Genomic DNA, 23,496 nt, shown 5'->3' with positions numbered 1-23,496 from the left:
ATGAGGAGAGCTTTCCTTACTGTTCTTCCTGTTTTTGCTTTTGGGTACAGGAGTAAGGGACATGATGGCTGGAGCTGCAGCAGCCATCTTGGAACTGTGTAGACATTTTCAACATTCCCCCAAACCCCTCTTACTTCTAATCTTTCAGTCTCTCTAAGCCTCTCTTCTAGAGTCTGTAGCAATGGTCATGATTTCCCCATCTCTGAAGTACTTCCCTCATTTCCCCCTACTCCTCATGCTACCATTTATTCTCATTTCCTATATCTTCTCTGTTTACTTACTCACCTCCCATTCCCTTTTCATTCACTTGCAAGCTGACTTCTGATTTTATCACATTTATGAAGCATCTTAAAATGAGGTCACCACTGCCATCCTGACTGACAAATCTGAAAAGCATTTTTCAGTTTTTATTTTCCTTAATCTCTCTGCTGCACTTGACAGGTTTTTTTGGTTTTTGTTTGTTTGTTTTTGCCATACCTGTGGCATGAGGAAATTCCTGGGCCAGGGATTTCAGGAATTGAACCCTAGCTACAGCAGTGACAACGCCAGACTTAATCCACTGCACCACAAGAGAACTCCTGCCTTTGATAGTCTTGATCCTCACTCCTCAGCCTTTCTGGAAACTTTCTACTCTCTTGTCATCCAACACAGTACACTCCCCTGGATTTCCTTCTACCTCCCTGACTTTCTTTCTTTGCGTCCTCCACTCTCTAGCCTCTCAGTGCCTCACCTGTGGCTCACGGCTCCACCCAGTCTACATTCCCCAAGCAGTTTCATTCTGTTGGGTTGGTCTAACCATTCCCTGAATACTGACAACTCTGCATATGCATGTCCAGTTCGGAAATCTTCCCCAACTTCACACACATGTCTAACCACAGTGAAACACCTCCCCTAGCATGTTTCAATGGCTCCTGAACTGAACCTGTCCAAACATGAAGATATCATTAGTCCTTTAAAACCTGTTCTTCCCTGTGATCTCCACCTGCCTCCTTACCCAACATACAGACCTGAGGTCATCCTTGACCCTTTCCTCTGTCTCACACAGCCTGTCAAAAGATAAGCAGCTGCTGATTTCACCTCATCATTTCTGTTTCATGTTCCTATAGCAGTTTTCTACACATTATTGCAGGGTGGTCTATATAAATGCAGATAGGATTATTTCCTTTTCTTGCCTAAAATTTCCCAAGTGTCTTCCATTCTCTGTAAGAGATGACCAAGCTCCTCAGCAGAGTATGGCCTTTCATTACCTCTCTAGCCTCATCCTCAGCCTCTCCTACCTTGGGCTTTTGTGCCAGTGATGCTCAACTCCTTGAATTCTCTGAAATGCAGCATGCAACAATATGAGTCTTTACTTTTTCCAATTTTTAAACTCTGCCTGAAACTCTTCCTCGACTTCATATCAAGTCCTACCTCTTCCTAGATGTCTTTACTCAGTCAACACATGTTTACTGAGTCCTTACTATGTGCCAGGCACTGAGCTAAGAGCTGAAGAATCAACAGTGAGAGAGTTCCTGTCATGGCTCATTTGAAAAAAATCCAACTAGTATCCATGAGGATGTGGGTTCGATCCCTGGCCTGCTCACTGGATTAATGATCCAGCATTGGAGCTGTGGTGTAGGTTGTAGACGTGGCTTGGATCCTGCACTGCTGCGGCTGTGGTCGTAGTTGACAGCTGTGGCTCCAATTTGACCCCTGGCGTCAGAACTTTCATAAGCTGTGGGTGCAGCCCTAAAATGCACACACACAAAAAATAGTCAGCAGTGAGTGAGACATAGGTCGTGCTCTCAAAAGACTCACGGTCCACATACTGACCTCCCTCTTCCTCCAATCCTCCCTGGTGGGTTGAGTGCCCTTTTCTGTGCTCCAGCCTCAGATACATTGGTTGTCTCCTCAACAACTATACATACCTTCTTTCCTCCCTTTTGTGTGGACAGTGGAAACTGACCCCACTCCCAGCTGCAGCTATAAATACTGATACATCCAAGTAAGTAAGCAGGATGACTCCATACCTCTTGGCAAATAACTGGTTCAGAATCCCAGGCTAAAATCAATTGGTGTTGACTTTCCCCTGGGGAGGGCAGATGACCTGCGTGGGTACTCTCAAAAAGAAAGGAAAAATGCATGTTCCTATTTTAAGAAGAGACGTTTCTTCCCTTCACCTGGGCTTGAACAGGTGCCGTGGGCAGCTACCTTGTGACCATGTGAAGAAAGCCAGCCTGCAGAGCCCACAGATCAGAGCAGAGCCAAGAGATCAAAGGGACTGGAAATGGGAATGGGACCAGAGCCTGGAAATGGCTCTGCCTTTGCACCTGATAGATGAACTGAAGAATTTCCCTATTTTAAAGCCAGTTGGAGCAGGTATTTATTTTATCTATTAATAGAAGTCATGACAAACCACCCACCTGTCTCCCACTTCAGTGGCCCATGAGTCCACCCCTTTCCTCCACCCTCACTGGGCCAGCATTAGTGCAACTGGACTGTCAACAGGATGACCTCCACGTTATCTTAGCCAGGCTCCTTCCCTCAGGTCACTCCTTTCAATCCATCCTCCTCCTCATTATTTCCACAGTGATATTTCTACATCTCAACTCCAATCTTATCAGCCCCTGTTTAAAAATCATTAAGAATCATTAGTCAGTTTTAAGTTCAAACTCCTTATCATTTGTCAGGAAACAGTTTGTGTCTGCTTCTAGCCAGGATTTTGGCCCTACCTCTGCCATTCCCTCTTGCTTTTCCCGTATACCAAAATGTCACATACTTGCTGAAACACATAACGCTCTCATTTGCATCTGAATGTACTGTTCGCTATACCTGGAATTCCCCATCACCACCACCACATACTCACAAGCCCAAATTCCTCAAAACGCACGGGAAACATCAGGGCCTTTTATAGGCTCCTGCTCTGTGCTCTTGTGTCACATAGCACTTTGAAGATCTCTTTGTCCTAACATTAACTTGCTCTGTTGGAATCATTTGTTTAAGTGGCCTTTCACTAAACTCTAAACTTCTTGTGGGTGGGGACCGGGTGGTATTTACACACATATACTCATACGAGTGCCTTCCCACAATGTCTCTCCAAGTGCCACCCTCCATAAATGTTCTTTAAAAGGGATGGGAAGGCAAGGAGAGCGGCGGGAAAGGGAAGGGAAGAGGGAAGTGGAGGGAAGGAAAGCTTCAAGTCTTCCTTGCTCTGGTGCTTCATGCCTTTGGAGTGTGCATTTAAAAGGCTGCCAGGCTCAGTAATTGTGGGGAATGGAGAGGAAACAAATAGTGGTTGATATAGGTAATGTTCATGTCCCCATTTGTAGCAGCATATGGAAGTTGTTGTAATGGCCCAACATAAAGCATTCCTGGACAATATTAATGACCAGCTGAGTTAATGACCCAAGATTAAGCCTAAGGCCATGAACACATTCTCCCTGTCGTTAATCCCTGGGAAATGACCGCCGTTGTGTTCATTACGGCTCAATTATGCTCATGTTCCTCAAGAAGGGAACAAAAGCACTTCAGTCCTAATACCCAGCTCTGTCCTTTCTTTCACCTTGACACATGGGCAATATAAAGACACAAAACAAACTATGAGTCCAAATGCTAGGTATGTAAAGGAAGCAACACTATTGCTTTATTGGCTCCTAATCATCAGTGGGAACTAAACCCAGGGACCTTAAAGGTTACAGATCAAGTCGATCAGGCCCTTCTTCATGACTCATACATTTTCTGAATATTCTTTGAAGGTTTAACACAGAAGCATCAAACACACGTGACTCCATAGATATTTACAGTTTGGATGAAAATCTGAAAACTCAAACACAACTCTTTGCTAATAGGCCAAAAATAAATACAAATAAAAATTGGCTTATTCAAACATCAACCTACCATTCCATCAATGAATATCTATGGAATGCTTCCTCTCAGCAAAGGTCCTTAGACAAGTCATGAGCGACTCAAGTAAAAGACCCTCAAGGACCATAAAGCTATGTTACAAAGGACGAACACACACTCGTGATGATTTTAAACACATCTTAAAATATGTTGGCACACTTGCATCAAGAGATGGAAATTAACCCTATTCCTTTGAGTCTAGCCTTAGTGATTTGTTGGCAATCGGGAAAATTTGGCAGAAGCAAGTCTGTGTGACTGCAGAGGGTAGGTCACCAAAGATTATACAACTCTGCCTTGTTAGTTCCAATATTCAGCCCTGGGCCCTGAGACATCATGTAAGCAATGCAACTATCTTAAAGCAGCCATGCTGCGAGGAAGCCCAAGACATGTGGGGATGCCCTGGACAAGCTATGACGGCCACAGAACCAGCTGTGGTCCAGGTGATAGCAACACCCATCACCATGACATGTGACTGGAGACATCTCCAGGAGATGCCAGGTTCCAGCTGCCAGTGACCCCAGACTCTGACTTTTCCCAGCTGAGGCTCCAGACACTGTAGAAGAGAGACAACCCATTCCCACTGTGGCTTGTTGGAACTCCTGAATTGGTGAACACAATAAAATGGTTGTGTCAAGTCACAAAGTGTGGAACAGTTGCTATGCAGCAGTAATAACTGGCACACGTGTCTGTGTGCACACGTGCATACACACACACACACAAAATACATACAGTCTGCTTATGTACATTCCTAGCTCAGCCATGCACTACAGCCATGCACTACAGAGTCATCTAATGGAACTGTATTTAACCTACATCTAGCAAAAAAGCTCACTGGCTGCTTCAGCGAGGCCATGTGGTACATTTAATGTAAGGAAAATTAGTTCCACAGTCAAGGTAACATTGATCTGGTACAAACGTGACCTTGTACAAGGTAATGTGAACCCTTTCTAACAAGAGCTATTGGAATTCCCCTTTGCAGGCTTGGCCTCCTGCTCTTATCTCCCTACTGTCTTTCTTCAGGATTCCTGAGTTCCTGGTCTAACGCCCAGTTCTGCCCTTCCAAATCATGTTAAGCATGGAGTTAACAGTGAACTGCCCACCAGCCATTTCTGCTGGGAAATCCCATTACTACCTCAGCATCTTCCACTTGTGATCCTAAGTGAATTGCAGCCTAGTTTTCAAATTGTACTTCCCACCCCGAAGTTGCTCCTCTCCATCACCACTCCCTGCAGCTCCAATGTCCAACACTTGGTCGTTCTGGCTGACTCCTCCCTGTGCATGGTGGTCCCCTAACACCAATCCATCACAGAGTCTGGATGACTGTGCCTTCAGATTGCTCCTTGAATTCATCCATGTTGCTCTTTTCTCACAACCACCATTATGCTACCTCTTCAGCTTCCACCTGAATTTGTGCAAGTGACTAAACTGGTGGCCTCCCTTCCATTTCCCCAGGTCAGCCTGCACACCATCTCCAGATTAAATTTCCCAACCGCCATGCTCATTAAGTCAGTCTCCATCCAAGAATACAGACAGGCTCTGAAGTGCCCCTGGCTCTACTCCAGGTGCTCAGAATCAGCAGCATCTTCCTTCATCTGGTCCCAGTTTGCTTCATCAGTTTTCCTCCTCTCCCAAAATGCAAGTTCCCTCCTTCAGTGAGTCCCATGTCCTTTTGACCAATCCCTCCTTCACACTCCCACGTCTGCCCTCATCCCCTCCTAAGGCTGTTGATAAGCATTTCCTCCTGAATCTCCCTCATCACTTTGTTCCCCCTGCTCTTCCCCATCTCATAAAAAATAAATGAAGCCCCTATATAAGCCCACAAGAGCCAAGACACAGAAACAACCTAAATGTCCATTAACGGATAAATGGATAAAGAAGATATGGTATAGATATACAATGGGATATTACTCAGCCATAAAAATGAATGAAATAAAGCCACCTGCACCAACATGGATGGATCTAGAGATTACAATAATAAGTGACATAAGCAAGAAAGAGAAAGACAAATATCCAATGGTTCCATTTATATGTGGAATCTAAAATATGACACAAATGAGCTTATCTATGAAACAGAAACAGACTCACAGACATAGAGAACAAACTTATGACTGTCAAGGGGGAGGGAATGGAAGGGGAGATGGGCTGGGAGTTTGGAATTAGTAGATGGAAACTACTATATACAGAATAGATAAACAGTAAGGTCCTACTGTATAGCAAAGGGAACTTTATTCAATATCTTGTGATAACAACATAATGGAAAAAGAATGTGAAAAAGGATATATATAGATATAGATATAGATATAGATATATATGTATTCTTTGCTGTATAGCAGAAATCAACATATTATAAATCAACTATATATCAATAAAATAAATTTGAGTAAATACATAAATGTTCCTCAATCCCACCCCTGCATATTTATCCAAAGGAAATGATCTCATAGAGTTATGTGCACCCTCATGTTCATTGCAACACTATTTATATAGCCAAGACATGGAAACAAGGTAAGCGCCATCAACAGATAAATGGATGAAGAAGATGTGGAATATGTATATAATGGAATACTACTCAGCCATAAAAAAGGAAATCCTTCCATTTGCAACAATATGGATGGACCTTGAGGACATTTTTTAAAGTGAGATAAGACAGACAGGGACAGAAATACTGTGTTATCTCACTTTCACGGGGAATCAAAAAGAGGTAAACTCACAGAAACAGAGTAGAATGTCAGTTACCAGGCAGGGGCAAGGGAGTGAGGGAAGGGAAATGTTGGCCAAAGGGTATAAACTTTCAGTTAGGAGATGAGTAAATTCTGGGGATTTAATGTACAGCATGGTGACTACAGTTAATAGGGTATTATTTTTTAAGACACTAAGAGGGTAGATTTTAGATATTCTCACCACAAAAAAGAAGTGGTAATTATATGAAATGATGGAGGTATTGGCTAATGCTATGATGATAATTTCCCAATATATAATTGTATCAAATCAACATGCTGTGCACTTTAAACTTATACAATGTTACCTGTCAATTATAGCTCAAGAAAAGCTAGGGGAAAATGCGCCCTTGGAAATGACTTGATGTCCTTTTCTTCTATAGACTCTGTCTTAGCTACATCTGTAAGTCTCAGTCCCCTGCCCTCACCACTACCACCTGCTCCCCCCACCACCACTTCTCTGAATTCCTTCCTACACATTGTTGGAATCACACTCATTAATGTGGGGCCATTTCCTCTCACGCAGTGGTACCCTGCCCTTTTCTGTAACTGGATTTCCATAATGAGATTTCAGCTCTGAGCTATGTGCTCAAATTCCTCCAAAGCCTGGACCAGTGATAAAGCCTGGAGGTGCTCAATTCAGGCCCCAATCTACCAAATCTACTGAATGCAATGCCCGGCACTGGGGCTTGCTAAATTCCTGCTGGTCCTACCACTTTTTCCCTGGTTGGAAACACCCAGCCCATATCTTCCAACCATTGTTTCCTTCTTACCAATCACCCTTCAGCTTAAATGCCACCTCCTCAGTAGACATTTCCTTAATCACCCACTCTGAAACTATAGGATTTTTCTCCCCATTGTCCTTTTAAATTCCTGATAGGGCACTTATGTCTCCCTGATATTTGTATTTATTTTCAATATATTTATTTTTGATCTCTCCCCCAGAGAATGTGAGCTCAAGGAAAGCATAAGACTTGTCCATCTCATTCACTGCTGCATTCTTCACATTAAAACAGTGTCTGGAAGATAGTAGGTGCTCAATAAATATTTGTTGAATGAATAGATGACAAATACTTTTATTTTTTTTTGATGTGCTTACAATCTATTAAGTACAAGTGATATGAGTCAAATATTACAGTGCTGTTACTAATAAGTGAGATGATAGAAAAATGTGTGTATGAATAAACAAAATAAAGGAGAAACTGAAAGAATGATAATCCAGATACTGGAAAGAGCACATCCAACAGTACTCCGCAGTACAGGCTTGAGCCAGCATGGCATTGGCAAGAGATAGGGATCTTACAACTAAAGCAGGAATTTTGAGGGGTGGTGGAGGTAGCAGTAGGACATGAGGCTGGACAGGTGGATAGAGGCCAGAGCTTGAAGTGACCAATGTGGAATGTTAAAAAGCTTGAGCCTTATTTCATGTGCAATCAGGTGTAATCAGAGGACATTAGGTATAGAAAGTAGACCTTCATTTTATAAATATCAGTCTTGAAAATGTACAGAGGACAGACAGAGAATCAGGAAGATCAGACAGGCAGTTCTGCAGGTAGCCCAGGTGCATGAGATTAAAGACTTAACTATGGCATGGGGAGGGGGATGGGAAGGAGGGGGCAGATGAGGGAGAAAAGAAGAAGCACCAGGACCTGGCAAAAACCAGACAAGGTGGATGAGGAAGAAAAAAGAGTTGACAGTGAATTCTGGGATGGCAGGGAAAATGATGCCTTTGCTAATGAAGCTAAGGTATGCAGGCCAGGGAGGAGAACATAGGTCCTCTTTAAGGTGAGTTGAGTCTGAGGCACCTGTGGGATAAGCAGGAGGATAAATCAATACGCATTTGGATTGGGAGTCATCAGGAGTTTGGGGGTCAGCCTGAGTCACACTATCAGAGAGTCAGGAGTATAAGACAAGAGTTAAAACCATGGGTATTCATGGCATTGCCTGGGGAGAGAAAGTGTATCCACCACTCAGGAAATTGCTTTTCCAAGTCTAGACAGCTAGACAAAGACTTCAATATCCAGGGTTATAAAGAGCACTCATCACTATGCAACATGAGATGCAGGTCAATGTTACCTTTACTTTGGAATTGTGTCCTCACTCAGTATGTACCACATGGTCTTAGTCAAGCATGTTTCCAGGACCTTTGATTACGACCAGGCTACATATCACATGTTCCATTAGAGTTCCTATTTTGGCAGCGAATTCAAGGAGAAACTGCTACCTGCACCAGGAACATATGCTCTCCACATCACCATTAAACTCTGCAAAGCAGTCACACAATTAATTTTTAACAGAGATGCACTAATAGCTGCCCAGTCATGTGTACCAGGCCTGGATGGCATGCATTTTGCATTTGCCAGAGAGAACATATTGCAGCCCATATTTTAATCATCTCCCCTCAGACGGTAAGAAAATTTTGTTATTGGAGACAAGAATGCATACTTAAATTTGCTCATGACTAGAATGGCTTACCTGACCCTCAGAGCATCTGTTTCTCTAAAACCATTGGCTGGTTGTCCAGAAGTGATCCCCAACTGTCCAGAGACTGGGCTGCAGAAAGAGAAAACTGGGCAGCTTTGGCTTTTAGTTTGACTCTGGCTCATGCACGAATCCAGTCAGAGGAGTCTGAGTGGATGGTGGTTTCATATTATTTTAAGACAAAGCAAGCAGCTATTAATACAATTGGCCCTTCATATCTGTGGATTCTACATTCACAAAGTCAACCAACCTAGGATCAAAAATATTCCCCCCAAATTCCAGAAAGTTCCAAAAAGCAGGAGTTCCCATTGTGGCTCAGCGGCAACAAACCCAACCAGTATCCATGAGGGCTCGTGCTCAATCCCTGGCCTCACTCATGGGTTAAGGATTCAGCATTGCTGTGAACAGTGGTGTAGGTTACAGATACAGCTTGGATACTGCATTGCTGTGGCAAAGGCTGGCAGCTGTAGCCCTGATTCAAATCTTAGCCTGGGAATTTCCATATGCCACAGGTGCAAAAAAAAAAAAAAAAAAAAAAAAAAAAAAAGTTCTCACACTAAGCATTACACTGAATCCACGCAAATGAACTGATGTGAGGTACACCCTGCTGCAGCCTCTGCCTTCTCACAGGTCTTCAGTCTCTCCCCAGAACTCCTTGTGCGAATTGAGCCTCATTCAACCTCATTTCTTATTCGTGAGTTGCCTGTGTTGTGTATACCCTTTGTTTCCATGAAAAAAAAAAAAAAAAGGTTCCTACAAGGCAATTAAGTGGTCAGAGCCATCCCACAAAGGCTAAGAAGGTGCATAAAGGGCTATTTCTTAATGAAAAAGTTCATATCTTAGGTCTTTTGAGAAGCAGTATGTTGCTTGCCAAAGTAGGCTATAGCCTAAGTGAGTATGAACCCAACATTCGCATATAAACCAGAAAAAAGATGAAATTCGTGGTAACCTTTGTACTGCCCCCACAAACCAGGTCTCTGGTTGGTGATAAAGTGCTTGCAAAGACTGAGAAGGCATGAAGTGTGTGGCTAGAGGACGTGTCACAGGAACACGTACCTGTTGATGGCAAAATTATCCGTGAAAAAGCACTTAGCCTGTATAAGCACCATCGGAAGAGGGCAGAGAGGAGGAAGGAGTTTAAAACTAGTGAAGGATGGCTGGCTGTGTTTAGTGCTACAGCCTCAATGATTTAAACATCATGGGGGAATCATCATTCTCTGATGCTGAGGCAGCACCAGAATTCCCAGAGGAGCTCAAGTAACTCACAGAGGAGAAAGGCTGCCTTCCAGAGGAAGTCCTCAGTTGTGACAATATGGGCTTATTCTGGGGGAAGATGCCCAACCCCACCTACATCCATGAGTGCCAGTGCCAAGCAGGCCCTGGGGCTCAAAGTCTGGAAAGACCATCTTATTTTGGCGCCATGTGGCCACACAGCAGGCCACATGATCAAACAAGCAAACAATCCTCAGGGCTGTAAGAACAAAAATGAAAACTGCCTGCCCTTGCTCTGGTAATGCAACAAGAAGGCTTGGGTAATGGCCATCTTGTCCTTGGAATGATTTCACCAATGGTTCACTCATGACTCAAATAAATACCTTGAAGAGAAGGAGCTGCCATTCAAGGTCCTTCTCATAACCAACAATGCTCCCAGCCACCCTCAATCTCTCTGCTTTGCCAACAAGAATGTGGAAATGATGTTCCTGACTCCTATATTATGTCACTGGTGCGGTCACTTGATCAAGACATCATCAAGTACATTAAGGCAGCTTACACCTGCCTCACCTTCAGGAAGAGCGGTGCTGCCCTTGATGCTAACCTGAAAACAGCATCATGGATTTACAGAAGTGCTTCACCATTACAGGGGCTGTCGAAGCCCTAAAGCCTGATATACTCAATGCATGTTGGAAGCCATTATGGAGTGAGGTGGTCAGTGATTTCAGGGGCTTCCTTACTCTTAATGAAGAAATCAGGAACACCATGAATGTTGCCAAGGAAGTTAGCGGAGAAGAATTTCCTGACATGATTGGAGATGATGTTGAGAAACATGCAGAAGAATGCAGAGAAACTGTTACCAATGAGGACCTTGAAGATCTGCTAAAATCCTCTACAGATGATGATGATGAGGAGGAGGAGGATGCAGAACATTTAGTGGAGGCAGAGCCATCAATTTGCATACTTGAAAAATTAGAAACATGCCTTCAACAGGTGCAAGTGTTAGAGGACATCATTTTTGAGCATGATCCTTCAATGGAATAAAGCTTCTATGCCACCAGAGGGATAACACCATGCTACAACCACCACATTTGTGTACTGATGCAAAGAAAAGAAGAAACGGCTTCCTATAACCACGTTTCTAATGAAAGCATCTGCAACTGTGAAGCTTCAACCTTCGATGCTTGAGGATCCTGAGTCCTCAACCCCCACTAGATCCTGACACTAGTATGACTGACCTCCCCCAGAGCATCAACGTCTACAAGTGGAACCCAGTTCTTCCAACAAAGATAATCCTTCTGACATTCTGTGAGAAGGTTCAAGTTAGCCTGGTGTCTCATCACTTACCTATAGCCCACACACCTTGTCACTTCACCACATCAGCATTTTAAGTACCATACAGCAATCATCACCACCACCACCAGCAGCATCACCATCATCATCATCTCATAAGGGTTATCAAGGGAGAAGAACAAGGGCTTGGGGGGGGGGGTGTGAAAGAGAGAAAATAAATTTATATATATATTTTTTAATTTTTTTTTATTTTTTTATTTCCCTAATACATTATTTTTTTTTTCCTACTATACAGCAATCCCACTCTTGGGCATATATCTGGACAAAACTTTCCTTAAAAAAGACACATGCACCCACAAGTTCATTGCAGCACCATTCACAACAGCCAAGACATGGCAATTTATATTTTTTAATTTATAAATTATATTATCTATTTTTATTTGTATTTTAAACATTCTGTGTTTTATTTGGTGTATTTCTCTTTCAGGTCACTAAATGAAAGCAATCCCTAGTAATATAACACTGTTGCTGACATGCACTATGTAGTTAGGCCTATAATAGTTACATCTGTAGTGAACAGTACAGGCTTTTTCTTGCTATTATTCTCTAAACAATACAGTGTAACAACAATTTCTATAGTGTTTAGATTGTGTTAGGTATTATAGGTAATCTAGGAATGATTTAAAGTACATGAGAGGATGCGTGTAGGTTATACTCAAATACTACATCATTTTATATGAGGAACTTGAGGGGTCCTTCAGGGGTCCTAGGACCAGTGTCTGAGAGATTCTGAGGGATGACTGATTTACTGTGTGTTGACTTTGGTCCAGAAACAGTGTTAACTACTTTGCATGCACACCTCACTGAATTATTCCAAATCTTTTGTAGTACTATTATTACCCCACTTTATAAATGGTGAGACTTGTTCAACCCAGCATAAACTATTTAGACAATCAGGCTTTTCCATTTATCATTATTTTGAGAGAAGCTGAACCTATGATTTAGGGTTCACTGATACTTTACCTCCCTGACTAGTTGTATAGGAGCCCCATAATGGTATACAAGGTACAATGATCATTACAATGGACTTGTCTTGGTTTTGCCTTGTGACATCCCTTCCCCTCTTCTGGTAAAACAGTTTTTTGTCTTTTGGAACCTGCCCTTCCCATTCTATGTAATTCAGACCGAGTTATTGGTCAATAGACGGACCCCTTTCCTTGCCTTGGATTCAGCCAGTGATAGAAGCCTATGTGCTTGGTCAAAGAACCCATCCCTGGACCCACTGTCTGGCCCGGGACAAACCTATTATTCAACAGGGCCAAAGAGATGGTGACAGAGGAACGTGTATGTAACGCCTTGTTCATTTATCTGAGTTCACTCACTCTAAGGACAAGTAACCCCCCGGGCTGCCAGGGGAACAATGTGCCGGAACTTGAAGTCAACACATAGCAAAGTAGAATCCAGACATGGGGAGAGCCAGAGAAACAGGGTCCTGAGGACATCACCCAAAGTCTTCAATCCAGCTATTCCTGAAGCGGCTTCATTTCTTGGACTTCCCAGTTACATCAATCAGTGTCCTTCCCTCTTTGCCAGTGCTAGTTTGCGTATGTCTCTGTCACAACCAGAGAGACGGTTCTGACATAAAATGAAATTCAAATGTATTCATCAAAAAAAAAAAAAAAGATCTGAGGGAGGTGGTTTCATTGTCATTGATTTCAAATTTCACCCCTGAGACAGATAAATTTATGCATTAAACAGTAATGACAAAAATTGTGAATACCAAGATTTCAGATATACCCATCAGGAAATTGCACCTTAGATACTAGGTAATTGAGGATAAGAAGGATTTTTACTACTGCCTTAGTTTTAACAGTGGCATGACATTTCCCAGAAACTTTTGGATAATTATTCTACTTTAACTAAACCAGAAAGATAAATGACACTAAGAACCTGTCACACGTGTGGACCAGAACATTCAGGGTCCCTGCCTGAGGTTCCATGCTCAGATGGTCCCACTCCATGTACAGTGTTTCATGGCTACATTCTGTATTATTCTCTGAATCTCCATAAAGGCTGTCAACATCACATTTCCAAATGCATGAGTTAACCATCATGGAAACCTCAATACCTCAATTTGGAAATATTGAGAAATATTTTCTCACGGAAACCTGGGTAATATCTCAGTTTCATCACCAATTAGCTGAATCATCTTGAGAAAGTCATTTAACTTCTCTGAGTCTCAATTTCATCATATAAAAGAAAGCTAGAGAACCTGTCCTGTTGGCTTGTAGAAGACGTCTGGTAAGACAACAGACACCAAAAGCACTTTGAAAAACATAAGGATTATTATTAACTCAAGAGAGAGATTCATTAAGACAGAACTCAGTTTTATCCTACGCACTGTGCCAACTGGGATCTAGAGAAAAATCTGTGGTCTAGTTAGAACTCTGAACAGAGACCTCTCAGTGGTTAAATTTAGATGAAAATTAGCTTACAGTAATAGAACTAGAACCTTGGTCACATCCCAAACCTGTCCTTCTGACCATGTAACACTTTGTCACTTATAGGAACTCTCTGCAAACCAGGTGACTCTGCACCTCCCAAACACAAGCTAGACTTGGTTGTAATTCACTCACTCTCCCCACCTCCAAACTGCTCTCTTAATTCATCCATCCCTCAACATATTACTCAATTTAACCAGTTGGTCCCTTCTGACATTCAGCGCACCCCAGGGCTCACTCAGTGATGGGTTATGCATTGTCTCATCACAGTTCTCACGTGATTCTGAAGTTTCCTGTGAATTCCTAATATAGTCTCCACATGTCTCTATTTTGTCTCTCCAATTAGATTCTAAGTCTGCTAAAGCCAGTAATTGGCTTGTATTCTTTAAAAAAACAAAACAAAAACACCAAAAAACCCCACAACATATGAAGGTTCCCAGGATAGTGGTTGAATCAGAGCTGTAGCTGCGGCTATGTACGCAACAGCCACAGCCACAGCCACGTGGGATTCAAGCCACCTCTGCAATCTATACCATAGCTCACAGCAACACAGATCCTTAACACACTGAGTGAGGCCAGGGGCAGAATCTGCATCCTCAGTGGATACTAGTCATATTCATTTCCACTGCACCACAACAGGAACTCCTGTATTCTTATACAGAGTAGATATTCAGGAAATATTTGTTCGTTAGTTAAAAAGTAAAATGTAAAATGTCCAAATGATGAAAATGGCTGAGGATAGGAGAGACTATAACGAAATGAAATGAGAGAGATAAAGTCACAGGGCAGCAGCTTATCAACTGGAATCTATTCAAAACATCCTAAAGAGCTACTCTATTCCAGAGAATCCTGGAAATGCAAAATCAAATTTTTAGAATGCAAAGTATCTTCAAGATAATTTATTTCACACCCTTTATTCACTGAGCATAACTATCTACCAATTTCTCTGACTTATGAATTTAGTTTTTACATATTTAATTTTTCTATTGTAAAACACGACTCTTGGCAATTTCTTAGAAACTGAGACCTAGAGAAACTGTACCTGGAAAAGATAGCAAGTCGTTTATGGAAATAAAAATAATTAATTTTGCTACAGTCAAACCAGATGTCCTGAGCCATACTTGCAGTATCACTTTTTGATTTTACCTATCTACATGGAAAAGAATAGTGATAACCAGGAATACAGGACTACCTCCCTAGAAACACAGAAAAAGTAGAAGGGCTCTGAGGTGAGGCCTCCTTGAGGGACTGATCCAAAGTGTTAGAAGTTCCTGGTAGCCAATTACTCAAGCTTTGAGACAGGAGCAGAGAAAGCACTGGCTTAGTCTGTGGATCTCTATTTTGAGACTCTGCACCACCAATTTCTGATGTGTGACCACTGACAGGTTCCCAAATTTCTGATGATCCTTTTTTTTTTTTTCTTTAAAATAGGATCATTGAAGGGATTAAATGAGATAATGTATATAAAGACACTTTGCTTGCAAAAAAGCAGAATGTACATAATTACCCAGCCAGTCAACTTACATTAAAAATCATTTTAATCATTGTATGAGCCTTCAGAATCTAAGCACCAAAATGTCACAATACCACCTTGGTAATGCATCTCTACCTTGTCACTAAGGACATAATCAACGAATCCCTGGCTCTGGTATGTTCCAACCCTTGCAATGTTTCCCAAACTCATGTGACTTCAGCAAATGACACTCAGTGAAGGGATTCCTGCTCTACAATTAGTCATATTAGGCCAGAGGAGTGCAACAGCGTGGTGCATGTAGCAGTATCTTTTCTTGTGTCCCAAGATTTCCACAAAGATGGGCTTTTCCACAGCAGGGGAGGCTGTCTCCACTATCAGCACCCATCCTCTGCAAGACTACTCTTCTTTGGTTGTTTAAGGTGCTTCATCTTGCACAGATGCTCATCACCTGCCATGGTAACACCCCACTGAAAGCGTTAGTGAAATCCTCCCACCTTAAGAGAATCAGGGCTTCCTCACAACCTAGGGCTCCTCCCAGACACCCAAACCCAATATCAGGTTGGAAGGTCACTTTAGGTACTTCTCAAAAGTCAGCTGCTCTTGTTCAATAGCATAAATTAGGCTCCTGTGTGGAAGGACTCCTGACAGCAGATTCCCTGTGAATCCTAAGGATCACCCATTCTGGTAAATACTATGAAACCTACTTGCCCTGGCATAACGGCCACATGGATAGGTACACATTTCCACATAAAGGCACCATTGTTCATGTGCTATTTGTACCCATGAACAGTAGCATCCATTGTTCATGGGTGCAAATAGGATACAGGGCTGAATAAGACAGTAGGAGTCATACTCTAGATACCATTCCTAGAGGTCTCAAATCATGTTTAACAGAGCTGAAAAGGACTCTAGTGTTAAGTATGACCCCCTCAGTTAGCACATGACACAACTAAGGCACCAAGAGAGGAAGTGACATGTCCAGGATCACCTAGTGAGTGGCAAAGCTGGGCAGAGAACACAGGGCTCTCCAACTCTAGGCTCTGCTGCTGCTTCCATAACCAAATAAACATGTTCTTCTCCAAATCATTTACACTCTACATTGAACATAACCTCTGCTGCCTCCTCATCCAAAAGCAAGGGGCATAGCCATATGCTCCACCCCTTCCTGACTCCACCCACACCCCACACTCACACCCCCATCTCTCCAGGATTCCCTGCAGCCCAATGACTCTATGGTACAGAACCAGAATTGCAATCAGGCAACCAGATAAGCACCTTCCCCCAAACTGGGTATTTTTTCAAGCTCCCATTCTTGGTCTTACACCATGCTACTTCCCTCACTCAGTGAGCACTCCATAAATACTGAGAACTGATTGGCTGACTGATTAGCTAATAAATAATCATGTTTACAGCTTCCTTCCCTGAACTCACAGCCAAAGCAACTCCACTGACTCACCTTTTTTTCTCCTTTCTTTTCTCCTTGACTTGCTTATAAATTTTGTAGTAGGCCAGGGAAACAATTCCTTTAAGGTTTACCCTCGAAAATGAAAAAAAAGCAATGAAGGCAGAGGGGAAAATTCCTGTGAACCATACATGAACCGGAAAACACGCATTGACTCTGATTACACACAATGCTCCAGGGTTCTCTAATCTAATGGTCCATCACGGTGTCAAGAGCTATTTCCCACAGCTCCCGAGTGAGACATGCAGGCAATCCTTTAATCCAGGCAGGAGGTGAGAGCTAGGGAGAGATCAGAGGGCAGAGGCCGCTGACAGAGGATAAAGTCTGAGCTGAAGAGACCCCAAGGACGGCAACCATAATATCTGGGAACCCCAGGAATAGGAGAAATTGGGTGTGTATGCAGCAGGGGCAGCTGAACCAAGTCGGTGAGCTGCTTGGGTACTGAGGATGTATCCTAGGGCTCCCAGTAAAACAGACACCTTATCCAAGTGCTCAGAAGCACAGGGGAGAATTCAGAGCAGAAATTGGGAGGTCTAGGCAGGCCACTTTTCAAGAACACATTTCTTCTCTGTATTAACTTAATACAGGATTTATTTCTGTATCATTGAAACAACATTAGCTAAGATGCATATGCATACCTTCGTGTAAGCCTTTTTTTTTTTTTTTTTTTGCATATAGCCCAGACTTGTCAGCTTCCCAGGAGTCCTCACAGTGACTCTGGTGCCTGCCCTAGTCACAAACACTCAGAACCCCATCTACATACATGACCACAGGTAGATAATAGAGATTAAAGCATCATCAGACAATAGGATCTAAGAGGGAAGGAAGACACAAAAAGGGCACTTTTTCCAGAAAACAACTTTTGTTCTTCCCAGTCCTTCTCCCCTAGTGAAACCGTAAGTCAGCAGAGGCCCATGAGATTTCAAACATTTCAAATACCTCTGTAGCCTCAATGACACTGGGGGTACCACAGAACCAAGGTCTGTTAGCTTGACCGGGTGGCCACCCAGTAGACAGGCTCTCCCACTCCCAGCTCCTCTTCTGAGCAGCCTTAATAAACCCCCCAGATCTCACAAAGTGGCACCACCCTTTCTCAGTCAAAACATAGGTCAATATACATAGTGGAAGTACTATGGTGTGTGTGTGTGAAATCGCCCCTGTAACTGTGAGATCCATTCATACCCCAAGGGGCTGCCTCCCTCAGCATCACCCAGGCAAGTGGGTCATTGGGTGAGGAGGAGGGTGGAGCATCAGGACCGCAAAAGCCAACTCTGAACCTGGTGTCTAGTAAAAGGTCGGTCAGGGTAAACCAAGGCGATGCCACTGACCTTGTGTGCTTAAATATGCTAAGAACAGAGGCCTTCTTAATATGATGGAAATCACAGAGCAACTTAAAGTAGGTCTGTGATGCATACAAGGCCTGCCAGGGTCTCTCAAGCAATTGTGGAAATAAGCTTCCTCCAATTCTGCAGCCCAAGTGTGACAAAAGGCCAACGCCAAGCCCCCCGGCTGCTTCTTTGGGGAAATCTGAGCAGACACATAGGCACCTAGAAAGAAAATCCTATTCAATCACCCTGTGGGTGAACAACTCCACAGTTGCCAGGAGGAGATAGAAACAAACAAACAAACATGATCACCTCGATTTAGATACAAAAGGCACGGGGAAAGGATGCTGAGAGCCAGGGGGAGGCGTTGCTGGGAATCTATTTCCAGGGGCTCTCAGCACCTGTTTGCAAGCACATCTCTCAAAATAGCGTTAAGCAACAAGTTTCTAAAATGGCAAATCGAATACTTCTTTTCCCTGGGAGTGCTTTGTCATGGCTAAGACTCTTAGCCCAGAAATCATTTCAAAAGAGCCTGTGGGATAAAGCAGAGCAATTGTGAGCATGTCTGCTGCTACTGAAGCAGCAACAGCAACAGCAGCAGCAGCAGCAGCAGCGGGCGGCAGCCCAGGGTGTGTGATGCAGGAGAGGCTGGAGCTGGGCGCTGCCTGGGCCCCACCTCCCCCCCAGCACTCACCATCAGCAGGCTGAGCGCGGAGTCGGGCACCAGCTGCACTGCCATGGTCTCTGCTTCCCATGCACAAGCTTCCTGCAGTCAGTCCGCCTGGGCCCTGGGTGACTGCAAAGCATCCACAAAAACCTGCAGCAAAACAGACAGAAACCCAGACTCAGGGTGCGAAGGCTCAAGACGAGGAGAGGCCACGTTTCAGGTGGGGTGGTGGGGGAGGTCAGGGGGATGTCGGGAAGAAGGGGTGGGAGTCTGTGCTTAGGGAGAGAGGGGGGAAAAAAAGGAAAAATGGAAAGCTGCAGGTTATTTAAAGGTGAGCCCTGCCTAGCTTCCCTAAGCTGCACAAGCGCAGAAGCCACATCAAACACAAATATAAAAGCTTAGAACATAGGATGCTTCACGGATACCTTAGCCTAGGCAGCAACTCTTAACTGACAATTAAAATAGAACATTTCCTAGTGCAGATAAATCAACCAGCCTGGGTAACTCCCCCCCCCCCCCGCCCCCGTCTTCTCCGCATCTCTCAGCAATTCTGCTGCATAAACACGCAGGATGTCAAACCTACCGCTCACAATCTGGTCAGTGTCTTCTTTCCTGCAGAAAGGTGTGTCCCTTTTGCAAAATCAAGTATCTGGTAGCAAGAGAGTGGAGCCTGACCATGAGCAGCAGGCTGTCACTGGAGATCAGCAAATGCCCCCATCCTAACCAAGCAGGAAGTCAGTGAGGAACTGACCCCTTCCACCATCCCCAAATCTACTTTTCCTCCCCAAGTAGGCGGGCAAGCAGAGTTCCCCGTGGGTCGAACATACTTCCGAGGAACATGTAATTACACTGCCTGTTCTATGAGCGTGCTGATCTCCCTGCCTGGAGCACATGTACACAGCAGACACCCTACCTCTCCCTCCCTCTCTCCCTCCCGCCCTGCCTCCCTCCCTCCCTCCCTCCCATCTCTCCACCAGGCTGCCTGTTAGGATTTTGAAGGAGACTCTCCAGCTCAGGGAGGCATGGGAGGCTAATTTGTAGCAAAGGACACTGCTTAAGACCAAAAAAGCAAATTAGCCTTGAAAATCATATCATGCAGCATTTTGCTGGGAAGATGTCAATGAAAAAAAAAAAAAAAAGGAAGTCTGCCCAGTCTTGTTATATAATAATTGGCTCCAAAGGCTTCCCAGAGTCAAAGATTTCAGGAAATTAAAGAATCTTTTTTTTTTTTTTTTTTTTTTTTATGAGCACAGCCAAGCTTCTACCTTCTTATGGAGTCCACTTTTTCAACTAAAAATAGCAATTACTAATACTTCTGGCCAGAGATTTTCATGTCCTTTTCTGATTTCTTCCTTTACTCTCCTGCTGTAATGACTCCAAAAATTCCTACTTGGAATTCACTACATGCAAGAAGTATAGGAACATGGAAACCAATTTTTTATTTATTTATTTATTTTTATTTTTTGTCTTTTTGCCTATTCTAGGGCCCCTCCCACAGCATATGGAGGTTCCCAGGCTAGGGGTCGAATCAGAGCTGTAGTCGCTGGCCTACACCACAGCCACAGCAACATGGGATCCGAGCTGCGTCTGTGACCTACACCACAGCTCACGGCAATGTTGGATCCTTAACCCACTGAGCAAGGCCAGGGATTGAACCCGCAACCTCATGGTTCCTAGTTGGATTCATTAACCACTGCACCACAACGGGAACTCCCCTGGAAATGAATTCTTTAAATAAGAACTGGGGGGAAGAAATGAGTAATCTTATGTTCCTATGGACAAGTACAGCTGCTACCCCTATATAATTTATACTTTAAAAATCATTTATTTGATCATCACAATGCTTGGCACAAAGTAAGTGCTCAAAAATATTACCTGAATGAATGAAAAGTTTGTCTCGTCATTTACCGTATGGTAGCTCAGTGGGCCCAAACTCCTTTCCATGTTGTTGGATTAGATTCTAATACCCTCGACCTCAGGAACCTCTGAGAATCACTCCCCACCTTCAGGTGCTTGGTATACACAGCAGGATCTGAGTCACATGAGTGTGGCTTTGCATCAAGCTGTGAGAACATTCCAGATGTGCTGATGGGTTTCATGGAAAAATTCAAATTTAACGATAGTAGAGGTGGTTTGAGGAATGCATCTCTACAGGGTTATCTTAACCTCATGGATAGGATGCTAAGTATATTTAACTGAGTGCCTACTGCGTGCTATATACTATGATAAGCTTTGCAGAAGGTATAAAACTCAAAAATGATCTCTCCCCTCAAAGAGCTTTTCATCTGGTAGATGTGGTGATACCCAAGAATCATTTATGATACAAGACAATGTGTGATAAATGCTATAAAGTGATGTAAAAACACTTCGGGCAGCCGAGAGAGAGAGAGTTTACTTTTGGCTTCAAGAATGTCACTGTGTTTGAGCTAGAACTTAAGGAATAAGCACAATGTCTTTTTTCTGACTTCTGGTTTACAATCCCACATGGACTACATACCTGGAAAATAGAGAAAGAATAAGGGAAAAAGGGGGATACTGGTGCTATTGCAAAGGGTGTGCATGGGCAGAGGGAGGGTGTACCCCATAACCAGCCTGGCTGAAGCAGTTCCAGGTGTGGAGAAGCCCAGGACACATTAGGGTGAGAGATTCTGTGTCAACCACCTATGTTGGACCTCGGCACACCTACCATCTTCTCTCTGTACTCTGCTTGGATAGCCTCACCCTGAATCTTTGCCCTAGAAAGAATCTAGAAAACAAAGCCTGCAGCAGATCTCACGTGTGAAGACATTATTGGAAGGTGTCATCTCAAGGCAGCAAGAGTGAAGAAGCTGGGAAGGGTTGAGAGTGGGTACCAGGTGGCACCGATGCAGCTGGTCACAGTGCACAGGCTCAGTGGTGAGGAGGGGTGTCCAGACAGGCATGGAACTTTATTTCCTGGGAGAGTCCATCAAGGAGAGGAAGTCAGGGGAGGTTACCAGCCTGCCTCTGCCCATCAGCTAACTCTTGTTGGTCAAATGGAGTCCACAGGTGATGAGCTCCTTTATACGTCAGAGTTACCTGGCCAGATCCCCCAGGCAGCCAGGAACAGAAAGGCATGACATCTGAGCCCAGAAATGGAGGGACACACCACAGCCTTTGTGGGCAGTCAGATGGGACATGGGGCCTGGATTGGCAGAGGCTCTTTCCTCAGTACATGTGATGGGAGCTGGCCCACACTCTGGGGGGTGTTGGGACAACAGGCAGTGCCAAGAAGTAAAGTGACTGTGGCAGCAGCCGGGCTCCCCACCAAGAAAAGAGCTCAATCCCTAAGGTCATGAGGGGGCTGAGCAAGTCTGAGAGGCGCTTGAACTGAGTCTGGTGAAAGTGTATGTTTGAATGATTTTCGGGGTCAAAAGTTACATCCTCCATGCATTATGTCCTGATTTTTCCACATGGGCATTCAAATTTGCTTTGTTTGTACAATTTTGAAGTTACTGTTTTTTATGAAAATAATTCATTTTCCTTTATTGTCCTTCTACTAAAGCGTGAACAACCCGACGTCAGAACTAGGTGCCATTCCTCTCTGTGGACTGTAGCTCTGAGCATCAAGCTCGGAGCAGTAGGTGCTGAATAAATTAAACTGGGCACTAATGAAGATCATCGCTAAAATGTTAAACACAGTAAAAAAGGACAAGGAGAGCACCCTGGAGGAAGAGGAAGGTTTGCAGAGTTTGTGAGGAAAGTTAGCAATCTAAGAGAGGTAGAGGAGGAGAGCACCAGAATTCCAGTGACAATGGCCCCTGCACAAAGATGCCTGGAGCTCTTAGTAGAGTTAGGGACCTAGAAATCACAGTGGAAGGAGTGTGGAGTAGTCTGTGAGGAAGAGGAGTCAATTCATGAAAAATAAACCCTCATCAAACAAACAGTGAGATATGAGCTATCTAGGTCTTTTCAAAACCTATTCAAGAGCAATCAAGATCACAGAAGCAGAAGGAGAAAGCAATGCTTTCCTCTAAGTAAGTTCCATCCTTGGCTAATTTACATCCCAAGAAAGCTACATGATTCCTTTTAGTTAGCTCTTCCTAAATGCTCCTCAATGGAAGGCAGCCTAACACTACACTCACCAAAAGTCACTTAAAAACATAGCCAGTAATACAAAACCTCGTCTGTATTTCATATAAAGTTGTTGGGTAGACTCTGATGATTGTGTCGCGCATGGTCACCTGTATAAATTGCCCCATGAGAGAAATTTCTCTTGGAATTTAGTACAGGGAAAATGTCCCCCATGAGGTAGCCCATGTGATCAATGGCTTTAGCCTCAGAGTCCCTGCTATGCTATTTTACTCGTGGAAATCAGAAAGCCTATTCTGTCATTTGCTCTCTGACTCAGGGTAGGTCCCAAGAGGGGAAAGCAAAAATCAAGTCAAGTATTATTAGACCTTTGGTTAAGCAGCACATAGTAGGCTTTCAGTAACTGTTAGTTCCCCTTAAGCCTCCTTTACA

General features: G+C 43.6%; 1 protein-coding gene across 5 annotated transcripts in view; it reads right to left on the bottom strand.

Annotated features, from left to right (window-relative positions):
• Nucleotides 1-19,876, bottom strand: part of FRMD4A (FERM domain containing 4A) — a 665,655-nt gene extending 645,779 nt beyond the window's left edge. For 3 of the 5 annotated variants that reach the window (XM_084980227.1, XM_021064221.2, XM_084980233.1), the window contains exons 1-2: nt 19,598-19,876; nt 19,042-19,164 (exon numbers count right to left, since the gene is read on the bottom strand). In XM_084980227.1, coding sequence (XP_084836353.1) covers nt 19,042-19,086 — 45 coding nt within the window. In that variant the 5' untranslated portion in view covers nt 19,087-19,164; nt 19,598-19,876. Of the gene's footprint in view, nt 1-19,041; nt 19,165-19,439; nt 19,469-19,597 lie in introns of those variants that run through there. The other 2 variants (XM_084980228.1, XM_021064222.2) reach the window with 1 other exon arrangement.
• Between the last annotated feature and the right edge of the window lie 3,620 nt (nt 19,877-23,496).

This window comes from Sus scrofa, chromosome 10 (assembly GCF_054392235.1).
Source record: "Sus scrofa isolate SSC_HxYL_T2T_F1_AM1 chromosome 10, Sscrofa_HxYL_maternal_Yorkshire_Landrace_v2.0, whole genome shotgun sequence".
In the NCBI taxonomy this organism is placed as follows: domain Eukaryota; kingdom Metazoa; phylum Chordata; class Mammalia; order Artiodactyla; family Suidae; genus Sus; species Sus scrofa.
The sequence above is the reverse complement of the archived record's forward strand: the minus strand, read 5'-3'. Positions and strand labels throughout refer to the sequence as shown.